Source organism: Mytilus galloprovincialis, chromosome 5 (assembly GCF_965363235.1).
Source record: "Mytilus galloprovincialis chromosome 5, xbMytGall1.hap1.1, whole genome shotgun sequence".
NCBI lineage: Eukaryota > Metazoa > Mollusca > Bivalvia > Mytilida > Mytilidae > Mytilus > Mytilus galloprovincialis.
In genome coordinates this window covers 83,912,020-83,929,379 of record NC_134842.1, presented here as the reverse complement: position 1 = coordinate 83,929,379, position 17,360 = coordinate 83,912,020, and the positions used below count along the sequence as shown (strand labels likewise).

Below are 17,360 nucleotides of genomic sequence, written 5' to 3'. Positions count from 1 at the left end.
TGGCAAACATTTCATGCATGTTCAGGACGGGAACAAGTTAACAATAAATACAATATAGGTAGATCTTTTAATAATAGAGGCCATCCGAGATGATGGTCGGGGAAATTTGGACTGCCTATGGAAAATAAGGGTATATTGGATAGGGACAGACATTTAGCCTTGCAACAGCCCAAAAGGCCACTTCCGGACCCCTCAACGTGTTGTTGCAAGGGTTCTTAAAAAGCGAGACACTCTCATTACACGATGTATGGGATTTAATGTCCCAATTCTGACTGGACATCAAATAATAATATAGTGTGATGAGGCTTTATCTCAGGACATCTATACGAATATCAGGCAGAGTTGTTAATTGTAAAATAAGTGGATTAAACTTCTGTTTATTGACAAAATGAGAATATATAAAGAATATAATTTCAATGAGGACAAATAACCAATTATATCATGATACATTTTTTTTTTAAATGACACTTTTCACTCATGTCATATTATAAATTAAGTATTTATTTGTAATTTTAAATAAAGCAAATCTAACATCATTAATAAATAATCAATTAATATGCTTAATGGTAAGATGCATCAAAATGCATTTCAGATATATAAGATCCCCCTTTTTCTTTAGAAAGACGAATGGACACGGTCTTTAATATCAAATTTTCAATATTAGTATATACTAATGGAATTACGTGTTGTGGCATAAATATCAATTAATTATAAATGAAGCGTTTTAAATATTTAAGATGTAAATATTTGGACCACGGAGCCTAACCGTTCTTTGTGTTGACAGGTAAATACAAATTTATTGAAAAGGGACATGCTATAACATGAACACCGTGTTTATTGAATGAACACTAAACCTATTTATTTATTCGTTATTTCAATCTGTTTAAAGGACGCGTATTGTTGACAACGAGACAGCATACGTATTGTTACCTGTTGATTGCATGGCATTGTTTAAAATCCGTTAGATTTCACACCTGAATTCAGTGGCATTTAAATATAGAATTTTATCTGGTGTGTGGATTTATGAATATTTTTGTATGATTGATATTCAATGAAAAGTACCTTAAAATGGTACGCAAATATAATTTGAATTGAATTTAGAACAGTGATATATATATTTGGATATTTTATAAACGGATGCACGATGACGGATACAGTACCAGATCAATCGTTTATCATTGTTAAATACGGCGGTAAGTACCATTTAATACAATATCTTAATTAATTTCTCGTTCAATCGCAAATAGATCTTTTTTTTTAATTTAGCAAACAGTAATTTGTCAAACATTAATACATTTGTCTAAAACTGAAAAGGAGAGCAGTGGCGGATCCAGAACTTTTTATAAGTGGAAAAGGGGGAGGGGGGGGGGCTCTGACTGTCTGACCAAAAGGGGGGAGGGGGCACTCCAGTCATGCTTCAGACGTCGATTCCTTATATAATCAACCAAATTTTCCCACAAAAGGGGGCCCCGGGCCCCACAGCCCCCTCCCCCCGGATCCCGCCTATAGAGAGAACATTATATATAAGTATGTTTAGGTTTTTGTGTTGGATATAGTGTTAAGCCTGAGCCCAATAATGATTAAGATTTCTTTCTTCTAAAAGAGGGGCATAGAGGGGCCAACGCATTAACTGAATTGGATGAATGCGGAATAAAAAAAAAACTATAAAAAAAAAAAATACAAAGAATTTGTATTGTAAGCCGAACTATACAAATTTTTGAAAAAACTGAAAAAACAACGTTTCGGCCATAAGAGTCCAATACCATCTTAACTATACGCCCTGGGGAAAACTCTCACGAGAAATAAAGCGAAGGTATTTTATGATATTTGTAATTTACTCTTGAATCGGACACTTTCTGTATCTTGAAGTTTGAATGTAAACATGTCATTTAACCTGGATTTTTAGAAGGTAGGCCAACAAACGTTTAACGAATTCGCTTTAAAAGTACCTACAAACTAAATCGTGTTGTATCATGGTATTTTAAAAGTAAATATTTCTGAGAGGCAAGTGCCTGAGTGTGGTAAAAGGCATTTTTTTTAATGCAACCCAACAACACAAAAAACATCATGATGTCAACTTACAGTCTTCAACAATAAAGAAAGGACCCCAAGTTTGTGGATTTTATCAATTGATTTAACGGGAGGTGCAATTGATCTACCATCCCCATACATAATTTACTAGGAGTGGTACAACTTGGAGACAATCCGTGACTGCACATGGCAATGTTTGTACAGGTGAACTTTTTCATTTTAAACATACAGTGGGGGATCCAGGGGAGGGGTGGGGGTTGGACCCCACTTTTTGGACGATCAATACATTTGAATGTGGACATTTGTTTGGAACCCCCCTTTATCCGGGTTGGGAACCACCCTCCTTTGAAAATGGCTTGATTCATCCCTGACTACTACATATGTTGACCTGTAAATGTCTTTTCTGGTTAATTTGGATCGTTTGGTTGCTGTCTCTTTAATGTATGTACCACATCACTTTTTTACAAGTATATATATCTTTTGAAATAGAAAAATAAGACTGCCATTGACACAATTCCCGCCAAATCGTGAGAGCTGCTCAGACGACAAGGATGTAGGCAACGAAAGTTGTTTATATAATATATGTAGCAAGCTCCAGTTATATATCTAGTCCCATTAAACTATTTTTATACCTATTAATTTTATGCGCTATTTAAAATGCCATTTTATTGATATGAATTTACATGTATAATTTTTTCCCAGGCTTTTACATAAACATTTATGAAATATGCTTAGTTTGGTTACATAGCTACCGATTAGATTGAATTTGTTTATGCGTAAATAGTTGATACTCTAACTTTTGAAGTATGGAGTTAATAGCCGCAAACACACTTAATAAAACATTTTGTATATAAATACTTGTACAGGAAAACAAAAACAATTTCGTTCAATAGATATGATGACCAATGCACGTATTCGATAAAAGACGCATATATATATATCAATTCGGGGTCTTTTCGTAACCGACTTTGCATGACTTTTTCTCATTGTTGATGGCCTACAATTTTAATTTCTGTGTCATTTTGCTCTTGCGAAGAGTTAAGAATGTATATTCCCATACACTTTAATTCCTGGTAAATTAAAAAAGAAACAGTACTTACAATGAGAGATAGAAAGAAACACAAAGAAATTAGGGGGAACAGTTTTCAGAAGAGGATTTTAGTCATTTTCAAAAGGGGGTTAAGGGGGTTGTCAACCACATGTCTCTATTCAAATGCATTGCTCGTCCAAAAGGGATTCCTATTTCTACCACCTCCTTGGATTCGAAACTGGTTTTAGAAGATTTTTTACATCTAATGTTGCTACTGGCACTGTGACATGTGACTGTCGTTGTCTTGCTCTGATTTTCTATTGATTCTTTGAAAACTCGACATGGAAATGAAATCTGCAGCTTTATTATCGACTCTTCAAGTTCTTTGTATTCCAAATGATCCTAGTCGTTATTTTTCTAGTACTGTAATTATCAGACATAAAACATTGATTAATATCAATTATTTATCTACATCGCGTTCACGTTGACATTTCAAAGCTATCTTCATCAAATAGTCATTTTTCAACACATGACAGGCACATTGCTAAACATTTCTATATAAAAAAAGAAGATGTGGTATGATTGCAAATGAGACAAGTCTCCATAAGAGACCACAATAACACACAAATTAATATCTATAGGTCACCGTACGGCCTTGAACAGTGAGCAAAGCCCATACCGCAAATTCAGCCATAAGAGACCACGAAATGATAATGTAAAACTATTCAAACGAGAATGTTTAGAAATTAGCACTGTCTGTTTTGTCACATTTTACCGATTAGGATATGACTTTTATGCTTTTTGCTGTTACATTTATTTTTGAATCTTAACATGGACAGACCATAGAACTAAACCAAGAAAGTAAGCCCCTCTTGTTCTGTAATGACGGACATTGATTTTCCTAGCTACTCATTCCATAAATAATTACAATAAACAAATATTGTTCATATATAATCGTCCAGTTTTATCGTAATACGATTCATTTAAATTGTACTTTCACTAATTTAATTATTTACTTTGACCAGACTTAGTTTATCTTTCATGCGGAGAATTAAATCGATCTTATTTAAATTCAATTAAAGCATTATACATACTTAATGAACCAAAATAGGATTATACACAGAGTTTAATTTCAGTCCAAAACATGTCCCAGTAATACATGCATAAGAAGGCACAGATATTTTTCATAATCTGTTGGCTGATTAGAGAATACTGAAAATAGAATGGAATTAGATTTTTAACATAAACTACTGGTATGCACGGCAAGCGGAATCACATATATGTATTTTTTTACAGTAAACTTTCCCAGGTTTTCTTGATGCGATTTAAAATTTTAATAATCTTCAACGTGTTCTACAGGTTAAACAAAAACAACACTTTATTTATACTTACTAGTATAGTGCAATTTAACGTTTCTCAAAGTTAATCTTAGTTTTTGGCGATATTATATTTTCAAAACTAAACACACCATATCATGGGGAAAATATCAACAACAGCAACACTGAGAACTAACGAATGGAAAGAATAAAACAAACCCGAAAAGGGTCCAGATTGCCTGTGTTAATGACAGGTTAGCAATTTTTGCGCTGTTTTTTTACATGGAAAATATATAAAATGTGTGATAAGTTGGATGTGTATGTATTATATTACACATAAAGAGATAAAATGGATAAAAAGATTACTGCATGTATGGTACAACAGACCATATATTAACCACCAGCACGTGAACACCCGCCTCCTCTTGTGTGCACGTATGTAATCCCGCCTCTTGACTGTCCCTCTGATATCTTTCGCCCCTCTTTAAAAAAAATTGGCTAATGTTGGAATGTCATTTTAATCCAACAATGATGAATGTTAGAAGTTCCCGAAAAGGTGTTGTTATTAGGGGAATTTCTTCAATTATGAGGGGGAGAACAGGGGTAAGGGAGACAGGGAGAAAGGGGGTAGGAGAAAGGAGAAAGGGGGTGGGAGAAAGGAGAAAGGGGGTAGGAGAAAGGAGAGGAAGGCTTGGAGAAAGGAGAAAAAATAAAATATCTCTCCTTTTAAAAATTGATCTAATATTTCAAGAAAAAATATCTCAAAAGGAGATGTTTTATTCTAATGGGATAAAGGAGAACGGGGGTAGGAGAAAGGAGAAGAGGGGTGGGAGAAGGGAGAAGGGTACCCCCTGTCCTCCCCCTCAATTATGGTCATGGTGTCCACTATATATAGTATACATATATATCTAATTACAAAACTTATAATGAATGATCCGTGTGTTTTTTCAGATGGTGAGGAAGCTTTATTTAACCCTTGGTGTACTAGTCATACGTTGATGGAATGGATTAGACGAAAGTGTAGATGTGACGACGATAGTAAGTACCCTTTGAGATTTTTGCAAGCTGATTGGTTAATTAACACACACGAGTAGCAGGTGTAACAACCAACCCATGCAGCTTTGGTACATCATATTTAAAATAAAGTTTAATGGGTTTCAAACGGAGATTATGCGACTGTAGTTCAGATGAAATTGTTAATACGAATGCGTGGTATTTGGGGTTGGATGAAACTGAACACTGATACAATGGTGCAAGAATGGGTTAAATGAAAACACTGATACAATAATGTGCGAGAGTGGGTTAGATCTTATGAAAGCATTGATACACTAATGTACGTGGGTTGGTCAGAAGAAAGCACTGATACAATAAAGTGCGACAGCGGGTCAGACGAAAGCATTGATACATTAGTGCGAGAATGGGTTAGATGAAAGCACTGATACAATGATGCGAGGGTGGATTAGATGAAAACACTGATACAATAGTGCAAGAATGGGTTCTATGAAAGCATTGATACAATAATGTGAGAGCGGGATAGATGAGAGCATTGATACGACAAAGCAAAAGTAGTGGGTTAGATGAAGCACTGATACAATAGTGGGAGAACGGGTTACTAGATGAAAGCTTTGATACAATAGTGGGAGTGTGGGTTAGATGAAAGCACTGATGCACTAGTGCGAGAGTGGGTTAGATGAAAGCACTGATACAATAGTGCGATAATGGGTTAGATGAAAGCGCTGATACAATAGGGGGAGTGTGGGTTAGATGAAAGCACTGATACAATAGTGCGATAATTGGTTAGATGAAAGCAAAAGTTCGAGGTTTGAACACAAGAAAGTTTTAATACGTAGACGTGATATTAAATTAGATGAATATTCTGATGTAACGGTGAAATATAAAAAAAGAAGATGTGGTATGAGACAACTATCCACAAAAGACCAAAATGACACAGACATTAACAACTATAGGTCACCGTACGGCCTTCAACAATGAGCAAAGCCCATACCGCATAGTCAGCTATAAAAGGCCCAGATAAGACAATGTAAAACAATTCAAACGAGAAAACTAACGGCCTTATTTATAAAAAAACTGAATCAGAATGAACAAGAGGAACTATAAGCTTAATTTAAGGTCGATTCATAGTGATGGACTTGTATGTATGACAATGTGATAAGTCAATATATCTGTACGTTTTGTGCATGGTGACTCTGATTAATTGCAATATAAATTAATAATGCTGGTGTTTATTTCTAAAACACACACACCAAAGAAGACTTTGAGTAGATGTAATAACTTTATATTTTAAACATGTAGGCGTGATCATTTTGGTGATAGTGCATAATTAGTATAACCCTTTTTATGTTGAAGATCTACGATAAAAATGACTCTCATATCTACCTTTATAAACGTTAAGAAGTGAGACACGAAGAAGTCGATAAGAATTTAACAAAATTGAAAATATTATTTTATCTATGAAATTTATCAAGTTTATAGTACTTGGAAGCACTTAATACGTAAATACTAAAGTTTGACAAGTCATTCAATATCTAAATTGGTTATAATTTAATGTCACTTTGACAGGCAGGTTGATACTTTTCCTATTATAAATTTTTATTTTATTATGCGTATTCAATAATTATTTGATAAAATTTGAATTGGTATTATATTTAGTGTGGTAATTAGACGGTTAATTGCTTCCGGATCAAGCATTTCAACTGGTCTACGCACGAGATGTTTAGAAAAAGTGTTTGGTGTCACTGGAAGCCATATGATAGAATGTTTTCAATGATAACAGTACATTTCAGAAGATTTAATCGATTTCAAATTTTATTTTAAAATCTGATCTTAGAAACGCCAAGCATCAAAACTTTTTAAATTAAAGATTTCCTTTTTTGTCGTGTGGTGTCAGAAAAATAAATCTAAAGACCCAGAAATCATCTAATACATTGTCATTAAGAGAAGACCTTAAGGTACTTTATGGAACCCATCTCCGCTAGACGCAATGGAATTACGACCAAGCCCCTCCTCTTTACAAGGAGACAATGAGAGGAGGGACTTGGTCGTAACTCTTGCCACCACAAACATAGGAGGGGACCGGATAGTAATCCTTGACTAGCGATGATGCATGAAACCTAGTTTAGTTTTAATGGCAATCAACTTGAAGCGATTGCAATTTTGAATAATTTGCTAAAAATAATATAGTTTTTTTCAAAATGTGCGCCATCAGGCTTGTGGTCCAGCTACTTATATATCCCACGTTTGATCGAAAAAAGTCTTACAAGAGAGACAAAAAAAAACATCGCTCGTCGATAATTTTAAATGCGTCATTTAGGGAGCTACCATTTGATTTTTATGGGGGGGGAGGGGGGCGGGGGGGGGGGGGGGGGTGCTAGGATGAAATTTGAAAAAAATAGGCAGGACAGGAGTTTTGAGTAAAAAAAAAGGCAGGATGAGACACTTTGCAAAAAAAGGCAGGATGACAATTTAGGTAAAAAAAGTCAGGATAAACTAATAAAAGAAAATGCAGGACCGAATAGAGTGAAAAATAAAAAGGCAGGACAGAGATTACAACTAAAAAAAAATGCAGGACAAAATTTTTCATCCTAGACCCCCCCCCCCCCCCATAAAAATCAAATGGTAGCTCCCTTACGACCCTCTCTTTTTTCCTCGAATCTTGATACTGTTATTCGAATTGTCTTAAGGTGATATTTTATATTAAAAAATAATTAAATACACTCATTATATGTCTCTCTCTGATATTAAAAAATAATTCTTCAACTCTCTTTTCAGTAATTATAGACCTAGTTGATTTGGAGGGTCAAGTAAAGAATCTGTCTGGACGCAGCAAAGAATACGCAAATGAGGTTGTGAATGGACGGGAAACTTATATACTTATTCGGGTTGAACGTAAGTAAGGCCGTATGTGCATGTATTAGATGTAATCGTCTCATGTCAGAGGGGCGTCAGTGTACATCTGATTTACATAGTACTAATGAATAATAATTTTATATTTTTTCTTGTTCTTAGAAGAGCAATTAAGGTAGATACATGGTATACCGCCATCTTGGATTGTACAATCACAGTAAAAATCGGTCTAGTTATTTGACTAAATCTGCAAATTTGGAGACAGATTTGCAATTTAAAGGTTAGACTGTTTAATAATATAAGGAACACTGGGTAATTTATTGTATAATCCAAAACATTTAAACAAATATATTTCATTTTGCTTTTAGAATCATTTTTTTCAAGTTCGGTGACACCATTTTTTCTTTTTATTTTCTTAAAATATATTACAAAACCTATCTTTTCACAATTTATTTCAAAATTTTATCTCATAGATTTTTTTTTACGCACACAAATGTGTTTTTCCATGAACAAATTTAGGCAATTTTCAACGACTCATAGCTTGAAAAATAGCACGGTGACTCATACTTTTTATTATATATTTGAAAAGAGCATAGTAAAATCTTCATTTTGGCTAAGTATAAGAAAATTCTGTCTCAAAAAATATTTACTTATTATCTACCTTAAACACTTATACGTAAATGAAGGTGACATTCTATGTAAATGAGTATAATGTTTCTATGTAAATGAGGATAACATTTCTATGTAAATTAGTTTGACATTTCTACGTAAATAAGGGTAACATTTCTATGTATGTGAGGGTATACCATTTCTATGTAAATGAGGGTAACATTTCTATGTAAATGAGGGTAAAATATCTATGTAAATGAGAGTAAAATATCTATGTAAATGAGGGTACCATTTCTATGTAAATGAGGGTAACATTTCTATGTAAATGAGGGTAACATTTCAATGTAAATGAGGTCATTATCAGTCCAGACCCAGTACTTCGTTACTGACATGCCAAATGATTTATAACAATCAGTCTTTCTAAAATTGTCCGTTTTTGATATTTAAAATGTTAAAGAAACTATATGGTTTAAGGTCTTTTTGCCCTTCAACTATCGTTTCTTTCAAATATTTGGCTATGAGGTTAATCCAGAAAGTGCTTCGGACTAATGAAATTTACAAGGTTGTTTTCATTTGTTTACAGACAGACGAAGGTTTCTAAACTCGATTAAAGAAAATTTTGTTGGGATACTGTCTGGTCTAAAGATTGATGGACAATAAGAAATTCGCAGCGTCAAATTTTTATTTCGTGTAACATTTATAATTTTGACAGACAAACTTGTAAAATTTAATGAATAACCAACATGCGTTTTTTGCAAGTGTTATTTGATATCCAGTTGTCAAAAATCACATTAAAAACAATCTAGAAGGTTATCAACAGGACAAACATACAGTCATTTATAAATTACTAAAGTGTTAAATATTTCTAGAAAAAAACTTTTTGTTCAAGAGTAACAGAATTTATTTTGAAATTTAAGTGGACGGTGTAATGAAAACCCAAATATTTAGTCTACCTTTCAACAAATAACATCTTATGTTTGACTTTCAAGAAATTAAAGATCATAAAAGCCTTTTTGAGATAAAACAAACAGTCTTTTTCCTAGATACTGAAAAGGGCTGTTGTTCCAAGTAAAAACTTATTCAAAGTAACTGAATGAATTGTTGTTATATTCATTTCACGATACATTTACAAGATTGATTTATTATACGTTTAAAGATTGAAAATAGTTTTATTGGGAATTGTATGTGAGGAGTACAAAATTTTGACCTTGATTGTTAAGAACCGTTTTGTTGTAGAATTTTTAAAATTGAACCATAAAATATACGATTCTTGATTGGGTTTACAGAATCAAAAATAATTTGTAAAACGTAAATATAGATTAGAGAAATTGGTGCTATGAATTATAGAAATAAATAATGTTTTTAAAAAAAAGTCATTAAAAATATATTGATTACAGAAATAAATGATTATTTAAGAAATCACATGCTTTCTGCACATACCATTTAAAATTGATTATAGAGAAGAATTTTTCAGATAAAGCTTTTTCATTAAAAAGGAGATGGTCCATAAAATTAGGGAATATTGAAAAAAAAACCCATACAGGTCTTCAGTTATTAGCTATAGGACTTTGTTATATATTCACCAATAAATGGTAATTCAAAATATTTGATAAAATAGAACGATGTGATATGATTGCCAACCACACCAATTGATATATTTAAAGTTAATAGAACTATACGTTAGCGGACAGACTTCAACAATGAGCAAAACCCATACAGAGCATAGTCCGCCAATTTGCATGACAAGTTAAGTCATTGGGCTGTTTAATAATCTAAAAACATGTCTTTCTAATTGTTTAAAGATCTATAGATTTTATCATTTACACTTAATAAATTTTAATTCAAACTATAAAATTGATTTTAAGTCAAGTTTAACATGAGTATTTCTTGCAGATGGCACGTACTACCGTATACAACATATTGAAAATCTTTATATATTTTTTATTTTTTTTAAGATTGGCAGATTTAAGTAATTTTACAGATTTGTGTATTTAGTATAGTTGAATAGATTTGAATTGATTACTTCTTTTTTCAGGATGTCATGATGGAAAGTTTTTGTATACTTCACTACTCAATAATCTAGAGGAATATAATTCTGATTTGATGGGTAAATATCAATTTCTATTATGCACTTTAAGGGACGACATTAAAAGATCGATGTAGGATACAAAACTTAAATCAAATAGTTTGGGGTGGGGGGGGGGGTTAAAATTGAGGGCCCTCATGGGGTTTTTGATTATGTGATTACTTGGCCGTTTTTTTAATGATTATTTGATTATTAAGCCAAATATTTCATGATTATTTGATTACCTAGGACTGTATTTTTAGTTTATGATTATTTGATTACTAAAGATAAGCAAATATTTAATGATTATGTGATTATATTGGCAAAAAAATGGTGATTATGTGATTACTAGGACCCCCCCATGAGGGGCCTCAAAATTCTACAAGTTTTGTATATCTAAAATTGATTTTTACATTATATCCCTATTGGTAAATCAATTTTTCCCAAATTAAGTTAAGAGGGGGTGTCAGTGAAAAAACTATGTGAATTAAGTTTTTTTATCCTACATTGAACTTTTGATGTCGTCCCTGACTATGATAAAGAAAAGAAATCTTGTGTTTGTGTTGAGCAACTGTTACATATCCTATCTACTTGGTAAATGGATTATTGTTAATTTTCCCAGGCGTGATTGTGTTTTTTCAATTACCCAATTTTAATCTTTTAAGTGTATAATGTAGCAACCTGTGCTGTAGTATAAACCAGAAGTCCGACTGATCCCACATCTTATAGTGGTTGATCCAGAACTTTATATAAAGGGGGGGGCACTGACTGACCTATTAAGGTGGGGTGCTCCAGTCATGCTTCAGTGATTCCCTATGAAATCAACCAAATTATTCCCACGCAAGGGGGGACATGGGACCCCCAGGTCCCTCCCCTTGGGTCTGACCATATATCTTACCTTGATTCCTTAATTTTAGAGTTCAATTGGAATGTTGTAGAATTGCTGTTAGGTATGCCCCTCTGTCAGAAAAAGGTACTTTTTAAAGAACTTTTCATTTGTATGACATTTGCAAGATACTGGTTTGTTTTGGGAGAAATGAAAGCAATACATACCTCTAATAGTAGTTAAGTTGCATTTTACAAGAATAGGTTTGATCCTCTTGAAATAGAGAGGAATTCTCATATTATTTTTTTACACTAGATGACACAAGATTTTTTATTATTTTCAGTAAAGCTGAACAGCATGTCTCGTCCACAGACAAGGACAAAGAAGAATAACAAGAAAATTCCAAGCAAATCAAGTAAAAGTAGGAATGAATCACCAATGAAACGACCTGGCAGTGGAGAGAAAAAGAAAAGATAAATACATATCAATCTATATAAAAACTATGTAAATTTGAATGTGAAATGTTTAATTTGTATGTTATTTTTTTGTATTTTTTCAAGATGTTTGTCTCTAGCGGCGGAACAGTAGCTCTTTAAATAAAGGTCCTTGTGATATTTTTTTACAATTTTTCGTCCAAAATAATCCAAAAGGACCATTAGAGTTACGATTCCTCTGCTGGACTATCCCCAACTTTTACTTTGCACTAAATTGAAATACAGGGAGTTTGTATATTTGCAGTACATATTATCTGTGAAAAAAGTAAGTTTTCAGAGGCGGATCAAAAAATTTCTTCTTAGGGAGGCCCACTGACTGCTGTTAGAGGGGGCTGTTCCAGTCAAGCTTCAGTGATTCCCTATATAATCAACCAAATTCTCTGCACAAATTCCTCCCTGGATCCCCCTATGGCATACGTTTCTATATTTCCATTCCATCTCCAGTAGTTTAAGAGAAGACATTATTGTAGACATATATGACATATATCTGTTACACAAAACAAGAATTCATGGACTCATATTTGCAGCTACATAACCACACACATTTTCAGGATTGTTTACACATTAACTAGGGAGCTACCCTTTGATTTGTAGGGGGGATTGGGGGGTAGGGTAGGATGAAAAATTGAGTCCTTTCTTTTTTTAGTTGTAATCTGTGTCCTGCTTTTATATTTTTCACTCTATTCGGTCCATTCTTTTTTATCAGTTTATCCTGACTTTTTTTTACATAATTTCTCATCCTGCCTCATTTATTTGCGAAGTTGCTTATCCTGCCTTATTTTTTTACTCAAAACTCCTGTCCTACATTTTTTCAAATTTCATACAAATCAAATGATAGCTTCCATAAGTAAAAACAATCTTATTTATAGTAGTTATAATAATAGTTTCATAAAATGTACTGAGGAAAATTTTGAATAATATGAAAATTGATCTATTTATGAATTCCTTTTAAATTGAATTTTATTTTTAAGTGTATGATTTCTTATTTAAAAAATTTAATCATGCAGAAAGATAATTGCTGAAATATTTCAATAGTTTTTCATGTACATCTATTTAAAGGATACTGAGGAAAGTATTGAATGTCAAAATTGTTCTTTTCATAAATACTTATCAATTGTAAATAATTTTTCAGTGTATGATTTTCAATTTAGAAATCGTTGTTATGCAGAAAGATTATTGGTTTCTTCAGACATCAGATATATTTGAAAATCAATTAAATTTGATTTATTTCACTGTTCATACAAATTTCCCTATTTTTCATCATTAAAAAATCAACTTAAAAACATAACTTTATAGAAAAGTGGTAAAAAATTGGACAAACAGACAGAAACCCAGTGTCATGTCCATTACACAAACCATGAACCTTTCTGATTAATAGTAGGGGTATGAATCTTTATTTTGCATACTGGAAAATGAATAGGTCAAGAAGGATAAAATTTATCTTTGAATTGATCAATTTTGTCCTTAACCCATTTGTAAAATTCATTTTCCAAGTGCATACATTTTTTCTCATAAAAATCACCTACAATTTCGCTAAAGGGAGATAAAAACATCGTAAAATTAGGGTAGATTTTGAACCATGACATTATAAATATGCATATTTTTATTGTTATACCATGTTTTATTTAACTGTTAGATATATTTGTCCAAATATTTTATAATAAAGCTGTTAAATCTAACAGGTCTTCCATTACTTGTTTATTATTGACGCATTTTCAAACTAAACAAAATGGTGGAATATTGCATTTTATAATCAATAATATGTAACTGTCTTGTTTATATTTGTTGACAAGGGTTTAGTAAATGGGAAAAAGTGAATTGGTGTTGGTTGTCCAAAATGAAATAACTTTTCTCAGATGAAAACACAAACTGTTTCATAATTGCTGCAAAAAAAAAAACAACCCCAAAAATACTTAAGAATAATGCATCCAAAAAAATTCCCTCATCAGGAACAATCAACTCAAATAAAAACTGGTAACTTCATATGAGGCTGATGTACAAACTCTCATAGCGCTATAAATATATAAGTCGATCAGAACACATAAAATGATCTATGAATTGGTACAACACATAAGTGGTAATTTTACAAACTGGCAAAGAATAAAATCTCTCCTGAAGATTTTGTAGGGCGATTATTTGCTGAAACAAGAATGTGTCCCCAGTACACGTATGCCCCACTCGCACTATCATTTACTATGTTCAGTGGACCGTGAAATTGGGGTCAGAACTCTTATTTGGCATTAAAATTAGAAATATCCTATCATAAGGAACATGTGTACTAAGTTTCAGGTTGATTGGACTTCAACTTCATCAAAAACTACCTCGAACAAAAACTTTAACCTGAAGCAGGACAGACGAACGAACGAACAGAAGGATGGACGGATGGACTGACAAATGGACGCAAAGACCAGAAAACATAATGCCCCTCTAATCCTCTACTATCGTAGGTTGGGCATAAAAATAAATATGCTGTGGTTTCTACACTATTTCTTCATACCTTTTGCAGACCTTAATAACAATTTCTAAGTGTCATAAATGTCTGATAGCTTGACAGTATTAAATCCTGCACTAGGCTGTTAGTTTTCTTACATTTTTCATGTGGAGCCCTTTTATAGCTGACTATGTTATTTATTTATTTTCATTTTTGAAGGCTGTACGCGGTTGCCCATTATTACTAACATCTATTTCATTTGAACTTAAGTGGATAATTGTCTCATTGGCAATAAATATAGATTATCGATGGTTATCTCAACGAGATTGTTTTTCAATCAAGTTGAGAAGACCAATGATAATCTGTTTATCGCTATTTTACCTATGACGACGTTGTCAATTTCATTAGCAACGCCACCTGGCTCCTTAGTTTTTAGGGATAATATTCCACCTCAAGCGAATAGCATATGAAAATTATCACAAACATAGATCAAAGAAAAATGCAAGAAATAGCAATAACACCACATCTCCTTACTTTTATAAAGAAACAATGTTTAGAAAATACATAGACTTTTATACAGACAAATAAGTTACAGTTAAATCATGGTAAAAGAAAATAAGGATAATAAAAGTTTTGAAAAAAAGAAGTTGAGTTAGGCTTTCACTCCAAAGGCTGAGGTCCAGGGAGCAATTGTTTCAATATGGAAATTAAAAAAGTCGTATCATGTGACATTTATTTATGCACATGTCTAGATTTTTAACACAGGTAAATTAAGCAAATGTTATGATTTAAATAGAATTACCCTTTAAACATGTTGACAACACTGTTCAAGTTTGACGTCCTCACCCTAATGAAAGCCTATCTTAAAATTACATCATAAAATTGAGAATAGAAATGGGGAATGTGTCAAAGAGACCAGAGAATAAAACAGCCAAAGTCCACCAATGGGTCTTCAACACAGCAGAGAGAAAATTCTGCATCCACAGGCAGGCTTCATGCACATGTTAATGTGTTTGTGTTGAAGATGTTGTAGTGATCCAATTACTGTATAAATGTCTGACATTTTCATGTGAAATTTGTGTGTAAAATGGAAAGGGGGCCAGACTCCTAATCGACATCTTAAAACCGACTATCTCGGAACTAAAGAAATTCAAATTGCAACATCTGTGTTCTTGTGCAAAAAACTAATTATTGTATTGCCTCTGTGACATTTGCTAGAAATAAGGTTTAATCAACAAATACGAAAACATCCATATTTCAATTTTATTGTTTCAGTACAAACTTATATTTGTATTGATGTAAAAATGAGTGAGTTATCCCAGTATGATAGTTTTCACTATGTTCTAAAGTGGAATGTTCTTGTTATTGCACAATAAATAGGGAGCAAATAGATTAGCACTAATTTGATTAATAATAATTAAGTAAAACATTGTAAACAATAAATAATCAACAAGACAAATCATACCTGTCAACCTGTGACGATGAAAATGCAGGTCATGACCTGCATTGAAGAATCAAATCTCAGGTCATAACGCGTACGAACTTTTTCGAGCTGAATTTCAGTATTTATGGTACATTTTCTTATAATGTATATCAAAGATACCAAAACATCAATGCATGTTCACTTTGTTAAGTCAATTTAAATCTTATTAAATATTATTTCATTGCACTTTTAAAGATTTTTATAAATTTGTGTATCTCCGTCTCATGTGCTTTACTTTTTGAGAAAAAATACTACAATCATCAAACACTAGAATTTAATGTAATTCTTAACAGTTTGAGACTATTGACTATGTAGCTTTTATCCATATTACTTTTCATTTAACAAGGAAATTAGAGATGATAAAATATAGAAATACAGTTAAGGGAAGTATAAATGTAAAAAATAATTTTCAACTTTTAAAAAAAAATTGTATAAAGGTATAAAAATAATGAAAAGTTATTTTTCAATATGTATTTGAATTTTATATTTTTATGATTTAATCTTTTTCACCCATAAAACGTAAATATAAGGAATAATTTTGAATGGTGACAAATAAGGGGAAGTAACTCTAGTTCAGTTTGTTCAATGGTGCAATTTATTTACGACCCAAAGCTAAGGTAATTGGTGTTAATTAACAGTGTGTTTGACACCAAAGCTGTCAAGTGAAGCCATGTACTTAATGGGTCACTTAATTTGACAGTTTACATAACTAGATGAACTTCCTGTTCATGGAAGAATTACGAATTTGCCGGTATTTCAAAGGAATATAACTTATGAAATCAATCTCAAGGCTAAGAAATACGGGTGAAATCGGGTCATTTTCGGAATTCCCGGGTTATTTCAATGACCCGGCGGGTGTTCCGGGTGATCCCTCAGAATTGTGAAAATCTCGGGTCACACCCGCAGAATACGGGTCAGTTGACAGGTATGACAAATAAAATACATTTCACCATATATAACAAGATAAAAAAAATTAATAACAACATTATATAAGTACGAATATACTGTTAATTTAGCAATTATTAGAAACAAGAAGATGTGGTATGAGTACCAATGAGACAACTCTTCATCCAAGTCACAATGACTTTGTATAAAAAGTTAACAATTATAGGTCAAAGTACGGCCTTCAACACAGTCTTGGCTCACACTGAACAGCTAGCAAAAGCATTAATAAATTCACTAAAAATATTCTAATATAGATACCTGTATAA

General features: G+C 32.5%; 1 protein-coding gene across 1 annotated transcript; it reads left to right on the top strand.

Annotated features, from left to right (window-relative positions):
- The first annotated feature begins 874 nt into the window (after positions 1-874).
- Positions 875-13,914, top strand: LOC143076554 (uncharacterized protein CXorf65 homolog). Its single transcript, XM_076252379.1, has 5 exons — positions 875-1,193; positions 5,329-5,415; positions 8,167-8,283; positions 10,886-10,957; positions 12,085-13,914. Exons 1-5 carry the CDS (start codon positions 1,145-1,147, stop codon positions 12,216-12,218), a joined length of 459 nt encoding a protein of 152 aa, XP_076108494.1. The 5' UTR covers positions 875-1,144; the 3' UTR covers positions 12,219-13,914.
- The last annotated feature ends 3,446 nt before the right edge of the window (positions 13,915-17,360 follow it).